This window comes from Halyomorpha halys, unplaced genomic scaffold, assembly GCF_000696795.3.
Source record: "Halyomorpha halys isolate HHAL.00 unplaced genomic scaffold, Hhal_1.1 Scaffold215.1, whole genome shotgun sequence".
Lineage (NCBI taxonomy): Eukaryota > Metazoa > Arthropoda > Insecta > Hemiptera > Pentatomidae > Halyomorpha > Halyomorpha halys.
The window spans coordinates 433,640-450,490 of record NW_027107820.1 but is presented as its reverse complement, the minus strand read 5'-3'; the positions used below and the strand labels follow the sequence as shown (position 1 = coordinate 450,490).

General features: G+C 29.7%; 2 protein-coding genes across 4 annotated transcripts in view; one reads left to right on the top strand and one right to left on the bottom strand.

The window, feature by feature from the left end:
* Nucleotides 1–13: 13 nt before the first annotated feature.
* Nucleotides 14–14,739, bottom strand: Aplip1 (JNK-interacting protein Aplip1). 3 transcript variants are annotated; one of them, XM_014419017.2, is made up of 8 exons: nt 14,635–14,739; nt 12,514–12,648; nt 11,539–11,657; nt 9,232–9,435; nt 8,976–9,152; nt 6,274–6,545; nt 2,950–3,125; nt 14–1,072 (listed from the first exon to the last, which is right to left on the bottom strand). In XM_014419017.2, the coding sequence occupies exons 2-8, from the start codon at nt 12,570–12,572 to the stop codon at nt 1,000–1,002; spliced, it is 1,080 nt and encodes a 359-aa protein (XP_014274503.1). In that variant the 5' UTR covers nt 12,573–12,648; nt 14,635–14,739; the 3' UTR covers nt 14–999. The 3 variants fall into 3 exon arrangements, with proteins under 3 accessions (XP_014274503.1, XP_014274500.1, XP_014274502.1); XM_014419014.3 differs by lacking the exon at nt 14,635–14,739 and adding an exon at nt 12,932–13,124; XM_014419016.3 differs by lacking the exon at nt 14,635–14,739 and adding an exon at nt 12,932–13,124 and having other exon boundaries at nt 1,000–1,072; nt 2,921–3,125.
* Nucleotides 13,504–16,851, top strand: part of Prosbeta6 (proteasome beta6 subunit) — a 5,240-nt gene continuing 1,892 nt past the window's right edge. Inside the window, exons 1-3 of the mRNA XM_014419018.3 lie at nt 13,504–13,664; nt 13,735–13,924; nt 13,998–14,234. Of these exons, the coding sequence (XP_014274504.1) occupies nt 13,579–13,664; nt 13,735–13,924; nt 13,998–14,234 (513 nt within the window). The 5' untranslated portion in view covers nt 13,504–13,578. The remainder of the gene's footprint in view (nt 13,665–13,734; nt 13,925–13,997; nt 14,235–16,851) is intronic.

The following is a 16,851-nucleotide window of genomic DNA, read 5'->3' as shown; positions in this document are numbered from 1 at the left end:
TATATATATATAGATTAATTGATTGGTTACGAGTAATTATGTATATGTAAATCATTTAAGCGTAACAGTATAATTTATTTTTTTTTAAAATCACCTTATTGTCACTGTTTTATTTTCTTGAGTGAATTTTCATTACAAAATATAAAGCCTATAGTTCTTAATATTCTTATTTAAAATATTGCAATGAGATCATGAAAGTAAAGTATAGTTATTCAATAATAGAATAATAATTTTCATTAAAAAATATTTTTGCCAGATTGAACAAATATATTCATTTTAAAAGGAACTTGCTAACTCAAATTCTATTCTTTGATTTGATATACATCAAGTTTTTTTATAAAAACACTAAATAAATTAAACATAGCCTTTATTGGTCGGCATGCCACCAATGGCTCAACTGCCGAAGATGGGCATTGGCTTGTAAATAGACAAATATCCTTTTTTGTATTCTAATTTCAGATATACAAAACCTGCCAATGATATAATCTGTTCCAGCTTAAATTATAAAGGCTTAGTGATTGAAAATTTATTATATACTTCATAGGCTGCAAGCAAACTAATTTATGCAGTCTTTATCTAATTTATTCCAATTTTTTTCCATCTATCAAATTTACAGATCACAGTGATTGAGTACTAAAATCAAAACCATAAATTGTGAACCAAGTTCCAGTCTTAATTTGATTGTGCCAGAAAATAAAAAAAAAAATTGAATATCATAAAAACAATGTTAGTAAAAATTTTCAATTTTTTTAATTAAATGCAAATGAGACAAGTCAAATTAAGCATGTATTTCTACAAAATAAAAATAAAATGAATAATATATTGCAACTACTTCACTTCTCCTTTGATAAATCTCTTAACAGTCCTTCAGCATTAGTAGAAAGAATAGAATTTCTTCTCTAGAAAGGGAGCTGTTTTCAACAGCCATAATTTCAACTTTATCGAAATATTTCTATTATTATTATATATCACTGTAAGACATTGGGTTGACAATATTATTTACTCAATGTATATATCTTCTATAGGATAGGCAGTCTCAATAAATTTCGTGTAGAACCTTTGAAATGCACGACTGAAAGAAAAAATAAACAAATACATGAACTACACTACAAATATGTAAAAATACACTACATTAAGTAAACACAAAGTAACCATGTCAAATCAAACAATCAGGTTTTACAAAATTTAAAAAAAAATAATAATAATAATAATAAAATAGCTTATTGTCAGTCAAAATTTAATTTTAATTTTAATTATAGAAATGAAGTAGATTAAATATTTATAAAAGTGATTCATATCTTTATAAAAATACAAGCAACACTTCAGGCCTGGAATAAGGCTGTCATTATATTATATAGCAGAGCATAATACTCAGACTCACATGATTACTTGGAAATCCCTTTTCTTCTGTTTAAATCGCTTCCACAGACTCCTACTTTATCTGAAAGGAGGAAAGGTAAAAACCAAACTAAAGTCAGTAGGAGTGCCTTTGAGCATGAGGCGACTTTCTATTAGAATCTGAAGCTTGTAGGCCTTACACCTATTCCCTATTACACCTATTATAAAATGCACAAATCTTATAAAAGAGGCAAAGTAAAATTTCCTTTGTTGTGAGTACGAAGTTCTTAAAAGAACACAGGAGAGAGGAATGAAAATGAAGGACAAACTCTGCACTGGAATTTTCGTACAATAATGTAGATATTATACATCAAATCAAGCTCGCAAGACTTCTCCTGGACAGGCAAATGGAATGGGATAATAATAATATCCCATAATTGGACCAAATTTGGTAGTTATGTCTATAAATTGCATTGCTAAATTAATACCATGGTTTCTATGGAAGTGAAAAAATAATACTTCTTAGCATAAAGTAGGAAAACATTCCTTAGCAAACAACAAGGATTGTATTGTCCATTCATCATTAAAGAAGGTTTTTAACATTTAAAATTTAGTTATAAGATTTATATAATTAGGGTAACTCAGTAAACAAAAAAACTGGATCTGAACACGTCTAGGAACAGGTTTACGCCTCATATGGTAGAAAATTTATTTTATTTTCTATCATTCTAAGAATAACTCTAGTGCTGGAAGACATTTTTAGAGCATATCCAGTTCCTGGTGGGTACTTGACTCTTCAATATATGAAAGTCAAAATCTGGCAGTTGAGTAAGGACGTTGACAACGTTGCTTCCTTAGTTATGAAGCAGAGTACTGAAACCAAAACCCTTAATAGGCTGTAGCCCTGTTTTTTATTAATAAAATTTATTCAACATAAATAAATGAATTTGATAAAATCATTTAGTCAGTAAAGATATGAATATTTTGTACATATTCTTGTCAAAATAAATATTAAAAATAAGCATTAGATATTACATACAATTAATTAATACTTAATCATTTCACCAATACAATAAAGGATAAGTTGCTGTCAAAACAAAACCATCCAGATTGATAAAATATACTCTAATTAATGTAATTAATGCAAAGACTCAAGCATAAAAGATTTAATATAAGATATTGATTCATAAAAAGATTATTTGAGGTTAATGACTTCCAGGAATGGCTGTGCTAAGGAGTAGTGAAGATGCACAAATTGTGACATGATTTCTTATATGAAATTATGAGGTTTAAAGTACATGAATATGGGACAGTGGTCCCGAAACCTTGTACCATGTTTTAATAAAAATGTCATTAAACTGGAAGTCATTAACATCAAATAATCTTTTTATGAATTGACTCACCAGACTTCCTATAGAGATAATCCAGAAGATATTGATTTATTTTAAATATTTTTTAAATTACTATCTTTTAAATTAATCTATGAGTTAATAAGTTTAATAAACTAATATATTAATTGATATAAATTTATTAGAATAATAAAATAAAAAAAGAAATGAAAACTTTGAAGTATAAATCTTACTTTAAAACAGTAATGTATATTTATATTACCCCACAGCTTCGGCAACAGGTCGTGTAGACTCACAGCCAAGGAAGACGTGACAAGCAAACCTTTGAAGGGTCGGATGCTTTGTAATAAAGCCCATATATCTATGGTCCTTGGGATGAAATGCACAAAATGACACATTTTTCAATGAATAGAAGTAGTCTTGACATGGAGCAGAGCTCTTCATGAAACAAATTAAAAAGAATTATAATTACATTTAAATACTAAAGAAATAATTACTAATGATGAAATAATAGTTCTATAATCTTGGCTGACAATGAAGGTTGGTGTACATGTTTTGTTCAGCTAAGTGGCTAATATTTGTTAAAGTTTAACAAAAAAGGGACTAAGGTATCATTCCATTTTAAGTATGAAAAGGAATAAAGCACACACTTAAGTCAATTTTAAGAAAAACAAATTGAAGACAAAATTATATTAGGTTTATATGTATAATAAGCATGATTCTAGTTGTAATATTGAATGTTTATTTTGATTCTATAAACTAACATTATATAAAAGGGAAATCTTTGTTAGAATTGGGAAGTTTACTTGGGAGTGGGACAGTTGTAGAAAATAGGTTTTATGATTTGCTTTGTAAATTAAACAGTTGATGGCAACACTGATCTTCTGACAGGAAACCTTTGTTTGGGGCTGTCGATCCTGGGTCTATTAACAGAAATATACACTCTTTGTCTTTCTTAATAAAACCTTTCCTGAACCTTCCCCTACAACAAACTGGTAAACTGGTGGGGTGGTTTAGTACATGAAAAGGTGAAGTGACGAGAGTACTTCATATATATTAATGGATATTTAAGCTTTGTAATTTTATTTAGAACTAACTGCCGAAATCAAAACACAAAGGACAATGGACACCACAGTATTCAGCATACAAAAACTTGCTGCAGAGAAGTACAGGATCTGGTCCATGAAAATCAAAACCTACTTAGAAGCAAAGGACTTACATGAAGAAATTATTGAAAAAGATCTGCCGACTGAAGAAGATGCAGCTTGGAATAAAAAACCAAACAGGTACTCTTTACTATTATTTTTAACAGTTGAAGACGATATATTGCCATCGATCAGAGGTGAAAAGAGTGTGAAAAAGGTTTGGTAAAAATTAAAAGAAAGGTTTGAGGGCGAACAAAAGAAGATGAATAGGAAAAAATGATAGATTTGATGTTTGACCTTACAAAAATTAAGAAAAACAGTGGTAAAACATTAGATGAATACCTTACAAGGTTTCAGTGTCTAGTCTAGGAGATATTTCAACTAGGTAAGGTACATTATAGAAGGCTTACCCCCCCCTATTATGACCCAGTTGTTAATGCTGTTTTGGTAAATAGTGATATTAAATTCTCTGAATGAAGGCAGATGCTTTTATTGTTTGAAAGGAGGAACATCACCAATAGAAACGAACAAGCATTAAAAACATTTCATGAAATGCCAAACTTTAATCCAAAAGTTTGCTTTATTTGCAAAAAAATAAGCCACCTGAAAAATGAATGATGGCTCAAGAAAGAAAGAAATAGGCAACCCAACTGAAATGGACCCTCTGATATACTAAAGCCACAACCAAAAAGACAGTATAGAGCATCCTTGGCCACAGAATTTGCCTTATATGCTATCAACAGTGACAATAGGTATTTGGTTAAGGAAGGATCTGGTGAAACAAAAGAAGATGAAAGGGATATTCATAAAATTCACAAAGGAAAAATTAAAGTGAAGACACATAGCAAAGGTGGTAGAAACAACTTTCAGGATGTTTTAGTTGTTCCAGAATTATATTGTGATTTACTATCAGTGACCAAGGAATTTGAAAAGGAAATTGATATCATCTTTTCCCAGGAAGGAAGCACGGACGAAATTGATGAAGACTCCAAAGACAAAGTTCCTGTACTGATAGTCAAGAAACACCAGATCAACAATAAACTTCAGATGATGATGAAATAGTTGATGCAGCCTCAGACATAGATTATTGTGGTCAAAATGGTAAGCTTTTCCCTGATTCAATTGAAAATGAAACATTTGTGTTTATCAAAGGCTATGCAGTTGGTATTGATGAAGAAATAGAAGATATTAGCACTGAAAACTTCACTAAAAGATGAAAAAACACTTTATTGAAGATTTATATACTGAAAAATCTGAAGAACACCTTAGATTAAATGCACATCACTCTCATTGGGACATTGGTGAAAACAATATGGATTGTGAAGCAAAAATTAAGAAATATACCCTGAAAGAAAAAAGGGATCTAGTAGTACAACAAATATTGCTAAACCTCCTGTTGAACCAAATGTTCATAATGACATTAGAGGGGATTAAGGTGAATATTCTAATCCTGACTATCAAGAATCTGGATGCAGTGGAATAGGGAGAGGTCCAAAGTAACCACAAAAGGACATAAGAACCAGTTGGGGATGTTTGAACCTAAAAGTGTTTGTGAAACATTAAATTGATGTTGGTGTAATTGGAGTGATACAATGAAATTTTAAAAAATGTATATATTAATATTAATAAAATGCAAATAAAATAAAGTAATAAATAAAAGGAAATAATAAAACATATTTTAGGAGGGAAATTGTTGTAGAAAATAGGTTTTATTATTTGATTTGTAAATAAAACAGTAGATGCAGACACTGATCCTCTGATAGGAAACCTTTGTTTGAGGCAACAGTCGTGGTGTCTATTTACAGAAACAAACACTCTTTGTCTTTGTTTATAAAACCTTTACCTAAATTCCACAACAGGGACCTCAATAAATGAAACCATCTTGATAATTGACTTTGTAAGAAAGAAAGATGTAGCCTATGACTGAGAAAAGAGTTGGTAATGGATTTATCTCATTGTTAACAGTCTTTACCATAAAACTAGAAAGGCAAAATGATTTAGTACCCATACTTCTAAAAATGTAAGACCATAGAACTGTACTAAATACACAATTTAATTTTTTGACAATTAATGCTAAAATTTAAATATATTTTTTATTATCAAGTGATGGATGATGGATGAGTGTGGTTGTATAATAAAGACAGTGATTTGGTTGGGTAAAAAATGAAACACAATAAATTTAAAAGATGTTTTCAATTGTAATACTCCTTAATTGAGTAAAACCAAATAATTATCTCCAATGCTTTTATTATTATTTAAAATGATTTGATTCATTATCATTTTATTGTATTCAAGTCTGACAAGTAAAATCTAATGTGGGTTTACATCTGTCACAAACTAAAGATCACTAAATAGATCATACAACCATTTATAATTTTAAGGGTTTAGTAATTATCTATTTAACTGCTGAATAAGACTTAAAATTTGTAAACTATACAAACCTTCTTTTTGCTTTTATCAACCATCCTGAGTCCTTGATCAGAAATTTCTAAAATACACTGATGAGGCTTATGTTTCGAGGTAATAATTTTTTTCACTGCTTGGCAAAGGACAGAGGTCCCTTTATGCCACAGGGTTTCCACTGATCCAAGATATCCAAGAAGGAACCTTTCAACTTTTACTTTAGGTGCACTTGGGTCAAAGTCATTGTATTCCATGTCAACTGCATATGCTGAAGGAAAAATCCCCTGACGACCAGTTCTAAGATTTACCCCTTAAACAAAACAATAACATTTTTCTGTTATCAATTAGCAGCAAACTATCACAACAATCACATATAATGACCATAATGCTCCTAATTATATTTAATTATTTTTTCTTGTACTATATTCAGAACCATGGTTTTCCTTGTCCTGAACAGCCAGGGGTACTGGTGCGTAGTATATGCTGGGATAGGCATACTGGTGTGCTGATGCCAAGTTCATCTTCAAAAAATAATTTGCCATAAGTGAGGTAAAATGGGAAGCTAACGTTAATTCAACTTTAAAACTACTTATCACTTTATAACTGTCTAATCAGACCTTATTTATCACTTTCATATAGTACTCAAATGTAAATTACCTCATCTTCACATACTATCCCTACACAAGAATTGTAGGTCCAAATTCCACCTGAAATACACCATATCCTTATATGATAAACATTGTTTTGTCAACTTCGTCTTCACTGATACTCAATCTCATATATTTTTTGAGTTAGAAAGCTTATTCTTAAACAATATCTTGAATTTGAATGATTCAAATAGCACGGACAAGAAGAGTTCTCCCCATCATATCTCAGGGTATGTCCTAGCTGGTTTTCTGAGTCAGACAGTCTGTGTGAAAACCAGCATGCATCTTTTTTTTCTTGGACATACTTGAAACCAGAATGAACAAATCATTCCAGTAAATATTTGAGTCAGATACCAGTGCCAATCTGCATGCAGGTGCTTTATGGTCAGGTACACTTAGAATTATATGAGTACAAAGAACCTTCTGACTCAGAAAATCAGCATGCACCATGGACATACCCTCATATATCCTTTCATGTTATGATAGGGCTAGATGAAAATTGTTCAGTGAAAATTGAATCCAAAAATACTATATTGCCACTAGTAATCTATACTATTCAATGGTATAATACACGCCATTTGAACAATTTTCAAAGTACATCATAATCCAGAGTCTGAAACGTAGCCAAACACTAGCATTCAGTATAAACATTGTACCTAAATTATGAATCACAAAAAACCTGGCATATGAATGAGATAAAACATTGGCTGCTATCTACTTATGAAGTTAACATAATTTACCGCAGAAAGAAGCCCTCTAACTACAATATATAGCACTTCCATTTTTTACACAATCTCTCCATTTTGCTCCGCCTCCCCTAATTATCTGGTATTTATTTACGTATATATTATCTCTCTAAAAAATATGATGCTGAAATTGCTATTGTTATGTTTCATTTAAAACAGGAAGATTGTTAATATTCATTTTTATCATTTATTTGGCCTAATAAGAAAATCATTAATAAATAACAGTTTAATTGTTAAGATAAATCAAAGACAACATGCATAAGGAATAATAGGTAGAGAGGATTAATTTGAGAGGGACATTAGGAACTAAAACATTAAGGGGCTCTTAGGCTAAACTGAAGATCTAAAGGTAATGCAGAATTGCCTATACATAATTTAAGCAAATCTCAGTTATATTTGTAAGAATTATTTTCTTATATTGCAGTAAAAAGATAAAAAGTCTGTAGTAATTGTTAAATAATTTTTAAGATTATTGTCGTTACAAAAAATACAATGTCTAAATTATGTAATCATGAGAACACTAATGTTCACACCATCAAGATTTACAAACTGAATTTGAAATTTTGTTTAGGATGAGAAAATTAAGATCTTTTTAGTGATTACTGAGTTTGTAGCAGAAAAGTGAGACCATTAAGGAAAATTTGTGTGATGACTTAGTTAGTGAACATAACTCTATATAATTCTGTAAATACCAAATTATTGTTAGCACCACCATTAAAACTAATTAACAGAGACCTCCGGCCTGATCTCAAACAAATTCACTATTAGAATGCTTCTCAACATCATAGTTTACCGGAAGTATATCCCTTATTGAGACAAAGTGACAGGTTGCCATTAAGTTCTTTAGGGACTCTGCCAGGATGTCTCTACTTGGTCAACAAGTATTTTTGGAGTTGTTCCTTCAACATCCTTCCATCTTTCTTTCCTTAATCTCACAAGTACTAAGGACTGTTTCCCCTCAGGCTTGTACCTCCTAGGCTAGGAGATTAGTGCCCTCTACTAGTGTAACCTTTTCCTATGCAATGTTTGGAGACTGGTACCCCAGCAAGGTGATAATGTCAAAAGAATTTAGCCCTTTTGACTACCCCTATCTATCCTAGCTGCTCTATCTATCCTTTCTCACATTTCATTTCTACCTATCTTCCAGAATTGGTTACACTGAGAATATAAAACTAATAAAATAAACATGCAGTATCAGGACCTTCTGAGGAATATCACAAATCACCCTCGATACATTTTAAAAGCTGTTTTATTGAAAAAATAAATTTTAAATAAAGTTTTACTATAATTAAGACAAAACATGAGAACTAAAAAAGTTATCCTTTTTTTTGTTATCGGTCACACTACCTTCAGACCAGAGATCATCAGCTTCTTTTTGAACATAAATTGGATCTCCTATTTCCACTTCCATCTCATCTCTATGTCGAGGTACAAATTTGTGTAGACCCCTATGAGTTGCTTCAAAAAGTTCTAGTTGAGACCAGGGTAAACTGCAGCTATCAGTTGAAGTTGGTGTAATTGAACCTTAACAATTAAAATTGTAAAAAAACAAGTAAATAAAATTCACTTTAATTTGGTAGAAATTTATGTAAAGTGTATTTACCCATATTCATTGGCACTGGAGAAGTAGACTTAGGTCCATCAGGTGAATGTGCAGTAGAATTTCCGGAATCAACATCACAGCTGTACAGATCTTCATCTCGTAAATATTTCATCATAAGCAAATTTCGGGGATGAGTTCCTCCTCCAACTTCAAAATTTATATTTATGGTATCCCCAAGTTCATCTGCTAATGAGGTCATATAAGCTGAAAAGTACATTATCATATATCACAAAATATAATATAAATGATGAGAAGTATAGTACCAAATATTCAATTGTTTCATGAAGAGCAGCAGAAATTAAACTCTAGGAAATCACTCTATTGCAATAGAATAATTCAATTTCACTTTTATCCGCCTAAGTGGTGTGAATCCATCTCTATATATGTTTAAACTATTCACTTACTTTCTGAGTTTTACATAAAAAAATTTGTTTTTCAGAAAGGATATTTAATGCTTGATAACCATTAATTAACCTTGAAATAAAAGTAATAAAGCTAATTCCACTTATAAGATATTCAAGTTACTTAAGTAATGTTGCCTATGATAGACCACTTTCAAGATTTAGCTTAGTTTCAACCGTAGTGATGAATTGATGAAATTTTTAGATTATAAATAAAAACTTGAGGTGATTATTAATTTTGTTTTTCTTTAGTTATAATTGGGAAAGAATTAAAATTAAAATTAGATGGTTACATTTCAGAAACTCTCTATTTTACTTGAGCCATAGAGAAACTAGATTAGACCACAGATTGTTGTTTAGTAAAATACAGGCATAAACATTTTATTAACTATTTATTTGAATTAGAATTATATGTCATATATCATTTAAAATTAAGCAATTATCAGCAAAACATTGATTTTTGTAACAAGCTAATTAATGCCAATTTTAATAAAGTCCTACCCCAAAAGTAGTGTAAGATGTACAGTATTATTCTCTGACCATGTTTCTATAGGTGTAATGTTGTTTTCATGTTTATTAATAATAATTTTAACAATTTTGTTAAATATAAGATACTTCAATGAAATGATAAGTTATTAGTATTAGAAAAAATGGTTAACAATAAAGTTGACTTAAAGTTTTTTTTTGTTTTTTTTCAATTTAAAATAACTCTGGCAACAGATAAAATGCTTTAATGAATTTAACTATTTAATACATTAATAAAAATGCAAACATAATCTGCATGAATTCTGTCATGGTGTATTCAATGAGTAGTAGTCGGTAATAACAGAATGTGGCTCTTAACTGTAATTAATCAATTGGGAAAAAATCTTTTCTTTTTTTTTTAATTCTTTTTTTTATCCCCCTTTCTTGCCATTTCTGGCATATAGGGTGCGGCAGCAGTGGGGTGCTGGGGTTTGAGCACGCCACTGCTCCCAAAAATCAACAATTTTTTAATTGAGGAAAAATCTGGTGGTTGTGCATGTTCAAGAAAAAATCACCTCCTTATATAACCGTTGTTCAAGTAACAATAGTTTCTTGGGTTGTTGTGGTCCAAATTTTCATTTGGACAACAATATAAAAACACTGTCATTAAAATGTATCTTTTTTATAATACTAATCTCTAATAAAACTTAGAAGCAATAAATAATAGTAATAAAGTATTTTAACAACAAAAAAGGAAATTTAAAAACTAAAAGGCCACAATGACTTTATGTGTTGGAACATCGTTCCATAGTAGTTAAGTTACAAACAATACAGGTTTCATTCCGGCCTTATAGTTATTTTGGCAGCAAAAGTCAAATTCTTGACATTCCTATCTGAAGTAAGTTTGTGATCTGTAGACTAAGTATTCTATCTTCCATAGTTCATTGGGGGTGTACTAAACATAACAAACACTGATTGCAAAGATGTGTTCGTAATCCATAAAAGTACAAAAATTCATTCATTCTATATTGGTACAATAATGAATACATCTTTGTCTATAATAAATACATCTTTTGTTTTTTATATAAATTATTTAGGTATATATTGTATTAAAATATCATCAATTTTGAATACTCTGTTTTTATAACAGTGCGATCCTGGCTATAGTTACTATTATAGATTTCATTACTTTATTAATTTTTCAATGAGAACTTTCTCTGCTATTATGTCTATTACTGTACAATCCATTTTTATCAAAGTATGATATTTTATATTTTCATTTTAGTGCAATCCTTGATCATTCCATGTTATCTTAACTTCAATGACTCGGTTTCTAAATCACAGGATGAATTAATATAAATAAATGAATTTGATATAATTAAGTAATAGTAAAATGAATAAGAAGTAAATTGTGAGATATAAATAAAATATCTACACTCACGTTTTTTATGTTTAGGTATTTCTGGTAGCTTTCTCCTTCGTCTTCCTGTGGGAGGTCGTATTTGCCATGGTTCCCCATCTCCACTCTCTGGACTCCCCTCACTACTCAAAGTATCACACCTTTTAACCAAAATAATAATAAGGAATGTTGTTTTCAAATTCAAATGTCAGAATAAAAAGATAAGTTCTTTATGTGAAACAATATTAATTTTTAGCAAACTTACAACTTCCTGAAGAAATGAAACATATACCATCCTTTGAGTCAGTTTAAGGCTATGACCTATTTAAATGAATCAGTAATAGAGTTTTAAAACTTTTTGAAAATAGGATAGTTTGTTGTTTTTAACCTTTTGTTTGTGCGTATTAATTATTCAAGATAAACTTTAGCCTTTTAAAGGAGCTAGCATGTAAGTTGGCAATGGTAAGCAACCTGTGGCTTAATCCAAGCAAATTAAGAAACATTATTTAATTTATTCCTAACCAATAGATATATAAATTATATTGACAAATAGAAACAAATTATGAATTGTTTGAATAACAAATGATTAGTTTACATTTAATGATGAAATTACTCCAATTAAAATGTTAATTTCTTATTCGCTCCTACATAAATTAATAAATGCAATTTTTTTTTAAGCATATTTTTAGCAATTATAAATCATAATAAAAAAATAATATACTGTATCTTATAAAATAAATAGGATCAGCTTTCAGCAACATCAGATTTAAATTATAGCTTGAACAATTGAATCCAAATACTTGAATTCCTAAGTTTTGTTTTTCAGGATAAAATATTTCCTAGAACCTGTTTTTGCATAGTCTGCAACCATTCTTCTAAGTATTGTTTGTTTTTTTAATTTTTAAAAAAAAATCTTGAAATTTTTATTCATATTTTATTGGGTCCACTTATATACTACAAAAGAACAGGTTCAAGCGAACAATTAAAAACATTAACTTTAGTTTAAAAGTGACTTGCCTTTCATGGAATATTTTCCCTCCAAAATCTCCTTTTTCATTTCCAACTGGTACCTGCATACAAATGTTTTCATCAGGAGAATCATTGCTCTTAGATGAAGTTGGGGAGTCTTCCAGCAAAATGTCAGGTACCAGTCTAAAGGTCAGTATTGTTTTTAATTGATTATATTTACAATAATGCATCACAAATTTTAAATGATATTTTAAAGATTTTCTTATTATTTTTGCTATTGACAATAGTTAAACCATTTTAACATTATACAGTTTTTAATTGAAAAATAAGTGCAATCCTATGTAATTTTAAAAGGGTACTGGAAACTTTTTTAAAAAATATATATTTTATCATTTTTTTTTTAGTTTTTAAAAAATATTTTATTTGATTTGCCTTTGCTTTTATAAAGTAATAATCTCAAACTCACGTATAAGTTTGAACAGTAGCTCTAATATGTTGTGGTACTCTTTCAAAATGTTGTCTAAATTCCTCAAATTCACTGTCTGCCATTTTATGTAAATATTATAATGATTTTGAGTTAAATAAAACTACATGTGGAACAGAAATAGGTAGTGAGGGTAAGTATGACAGAGTTTGACTCCCTTATATTGATCACAACCCCTCCCCTACAACAGTTCTGCTCCTAATATACACCAGTTTTATTAACGAAATTCTTTTTAAATAAATACTATTAAAATATTTATTAAATGAACAGTCTAATAAATTCACTTTTTCCTTAAATAAACTACCCTTACAAATGAAAAAGTAAAATAAATTTTGTTTATCAATTGGCATTGCATAAATTGCATTAAAGTAAATTAGTATCAGTCATAAGGAATCAGATAAATAAACCATTTATAGCATAAAATATTTTTTTAAAGTTTATTTATTTTAATCAAAGAGTAATAACAAAAAATTATCAATTGCTGATTTCAAATCTGATATGGGTAGTAGTACCTATTATCTCCGCAGAGGGCATTACGGTCTGTCATATCCCCTCCAGAAAGGTTATATTTGAAAACGTTGGTCATTCTTGGAGTGACTTAGTTGTTTATCGAAACTTATTTGTTAAAAATGGCAATGCCAAGAACTTTTGATGCTTTATCAGATTACAGAACCGTTCCTGCACCTTCCTTTAGCCCTTATTCTGAAAATGGAGGGTATGTATTATTCTGTTATTTAAAAGAAGTCTTGGGATAAAATTTATTCAGAGATTTATTAATTTTTCAGGAGTGTAGTTGCTGTAGCAGGTGATGACTTCGCGATTATAGCATCTGATACACGTTTAAGTACTGGTTTTCAAATTTACACCAGGAACCAATCAAAATTATTTAAACTGTCTGATAAAACAATTCTTGGTAGTACTGGATGTTGGTGTGATGTCCTTTCTCTTACTAGGCTTGTTCAAACCCGAATAAAAGTAATTGTCTTTATATCTTGAAAATGTTTACCTCCAATGTTATAATTGTTATTAATTTAAAACCTTATTTTAGATGTATCAGTATGATCATAACAAAGTTATGTCTACTCCAGCAGTGGCCCAAATGCTCTCAGTGCTTCTTTATTATAAGCGCTTTTTCCCTTACTATGTAGCCAATATTCTTGCGGGAATAGATGATAATGGTAAAGGAGTTGTTTACAGTTATGATCCTATAGGTCATCATGAAAGCTCGAAATACAGAGCTGGAGGAACAGCTGGAGCTTTATTACAACCATTGTTGGATAATCAGGTCTGTAGAATCAGTTGTTTATTTATAGTATGTAAAATTAACTCCAACTTATTAAAATTGTTCTTATATACCACAATTTTATTTTATTCATTCCTACTAGTAATATTATGTAATCAGTCGATAAATAGTAGTTATATGTTATAACTACGAGGAGTATATGTTAATTTCAATAAGTCTTTATGTTTTAGCCAGTGAATACTTCAAATATAAATACCACTACAAGAATTAGTGTTTTTTAGTTATTGTTTAAGTTATGTTACATGAATCATGATATATTAACTGTAATATTCATAACTTTTAATTTTAATTGATACTGTGGTTGTTTCTAATACCATGATTTGTTAAATTACTAATACTTTAAAGTTAGAGTGGTATGACAAATAGGAAGGATTTTCTCTACCTTGCCACTCTTCTCTATCTTATCCCTGGTTGCTTGGGACTACTAATCTATTGTTAACAGAATTTTTTCCTAATTTCTACAGGGTTCATATTCTAGTTATTAAATTTCTATCCTAATATAACCTTATTTTAAATCCTATATTATACTGATTGGAAAAACATCTGTTGCACTTTTATACATCATACAACTTTCTCTAATAACCTTAGGCGTATTTAGGCAGGAGGTAGAGGAGCATGTGTTCCCCATTTCCAAAATAGTCATTCTCAAAAAAACTACACAAAACAATTGCACTTTATAATTATTATGTATTTTATGCAATAAATTGAAAATTGTATTCATAAAGTACAAATATTATTAATGTTTCAAGGAAAGATTGGTGCATTGTGGCAAAATTCTTTGTATTCCCCTCAAGCTTTGTTGGCTGGAGAAAATGACCAAATTATCGAGAGCTGATATATATATAATAAAATAAAAAGTAAAATTAAATAAAGATACCACATAATTCACTGATGTGACCGATTTGCTTGCATGAGGTTTACACACCTTTAGTCTAATCAGATTCATAGAAACTACTAATCTTTTTTTTATCATTATTCTTATTAATTATTATTTCCAAGTTTTTATAAGGCTGTAATAAACATCTGATACACATTAAGGTGCAAGTATCGTTTACATGATACAGTGAGATGCTTTGAATTTCTTGTTTATACAATTTCTTATTTTTAATTTTATACAATAGGCAAATTTAAAAGAACCTACACAACTACACAACAAAAATAAAAAAGCTAGTACAGTAAATAAACATCAATTATAAATAATGAAAAGAAAAATTACTACACTTGATTAAAAGATAAAATATATACAAGCCTTGTGTAGTTCAGGTTTCAAGTTTTTTCTATTAGTTTATGTTTGGTGCATTTGTGTGTGTATCTTTTTACTGATGTTTTGTTGTAGTCTTGTATTGTTTGTATTAACAGGTTGTTGGAAATGGGAGTAAGAGATAAAAAGTTTTGTCAGTAAAGATGACTAATCTTTAATCGTCAGAAGCTATAAGTCTTATAAAACATGCTTTAAATTTTGGTGTACTGAGGATAGTTGTTTAGTATCCTCATATACTAAACAACTATCCTCATACTTATGTTTTGTATGACCTATAATTTCCTGTAGTTATAAAGTAAGACGTATAGCTCCATCAGATAGGAGCAGAATAAGTTATTATTGGTTATATTACAGTTTTATAGAAGAATTTGTTTTTCGTTGAACATTCGGAATGTTTATTAAAGTATGGGATCATTTTACTTAGGGTGTTTTTATCTCTATTGCATTTGTTTTGTATGTTCTTGGAAAACATTAACATTTTGTCTTGTTCCAGCACTAAGTAATTAACTGACAGCCCAAAAAACATTTGTAATTATGTTGTAAATTATGGATGATCTCCTTTTAATGATAATAACTTGTGTTTTTGATCTCTTTACTTTAATCTTTAATTTTCAAAAAAAAAATTTTTAAGTTGAGCCTGTAATCTATTTTCTATTTTGTCTATTCTATATGGCTAAGTATAAATGGCTGTCATAAGCATAGATTGATCTTTCTACTGATGAGTGTGAAAGAAGGTCTAATATATATATATGTTAAATTGGGTGAGAGGAGGACAGGATTTTTGCAGTAGACCTACTGATAGGTAAAGTGAGTCAAATAGTTAGTATTGTTTATTGTGATGAAGAATGATCTATTGCTGAGGTAGGATTCAAGGAGGTAATGATGTAGGGTGGGATATTGTAGTTATGAGTTTATATATGAAACGCCAGACCTTGTAAGATGTCTTTTTACTTTACACGTAATATACTTAGTACACTTGGCAACCCGTTGGAGAATATTTGAAAGACCTATCTTTTCCATGCTAATAAAACCGGGCAACCACAAAGTGACCAGCCAACTTGTAGCCTAGTATAATTGGACACCAGGGATTTTCAATAGGTAGGATAACCTTGTCACTCTCTTCTTTATCTTGTCCCTGATTGCTTTAGATTAGTTAGTAACTCTGTAGTTGACAAAAATTTGTCGACTAATCTACAGGAAGTTTGACATTGTTCAAATCATATTATACTTTCTGTAATGCTTTTTTTAACTTGCTAGAGGAGCTAACGAACATTGGATTACCAATTTCAATGAAACTTTTTTTGGTGATAGTAGGTCAAAAAATATTAGACACATGTC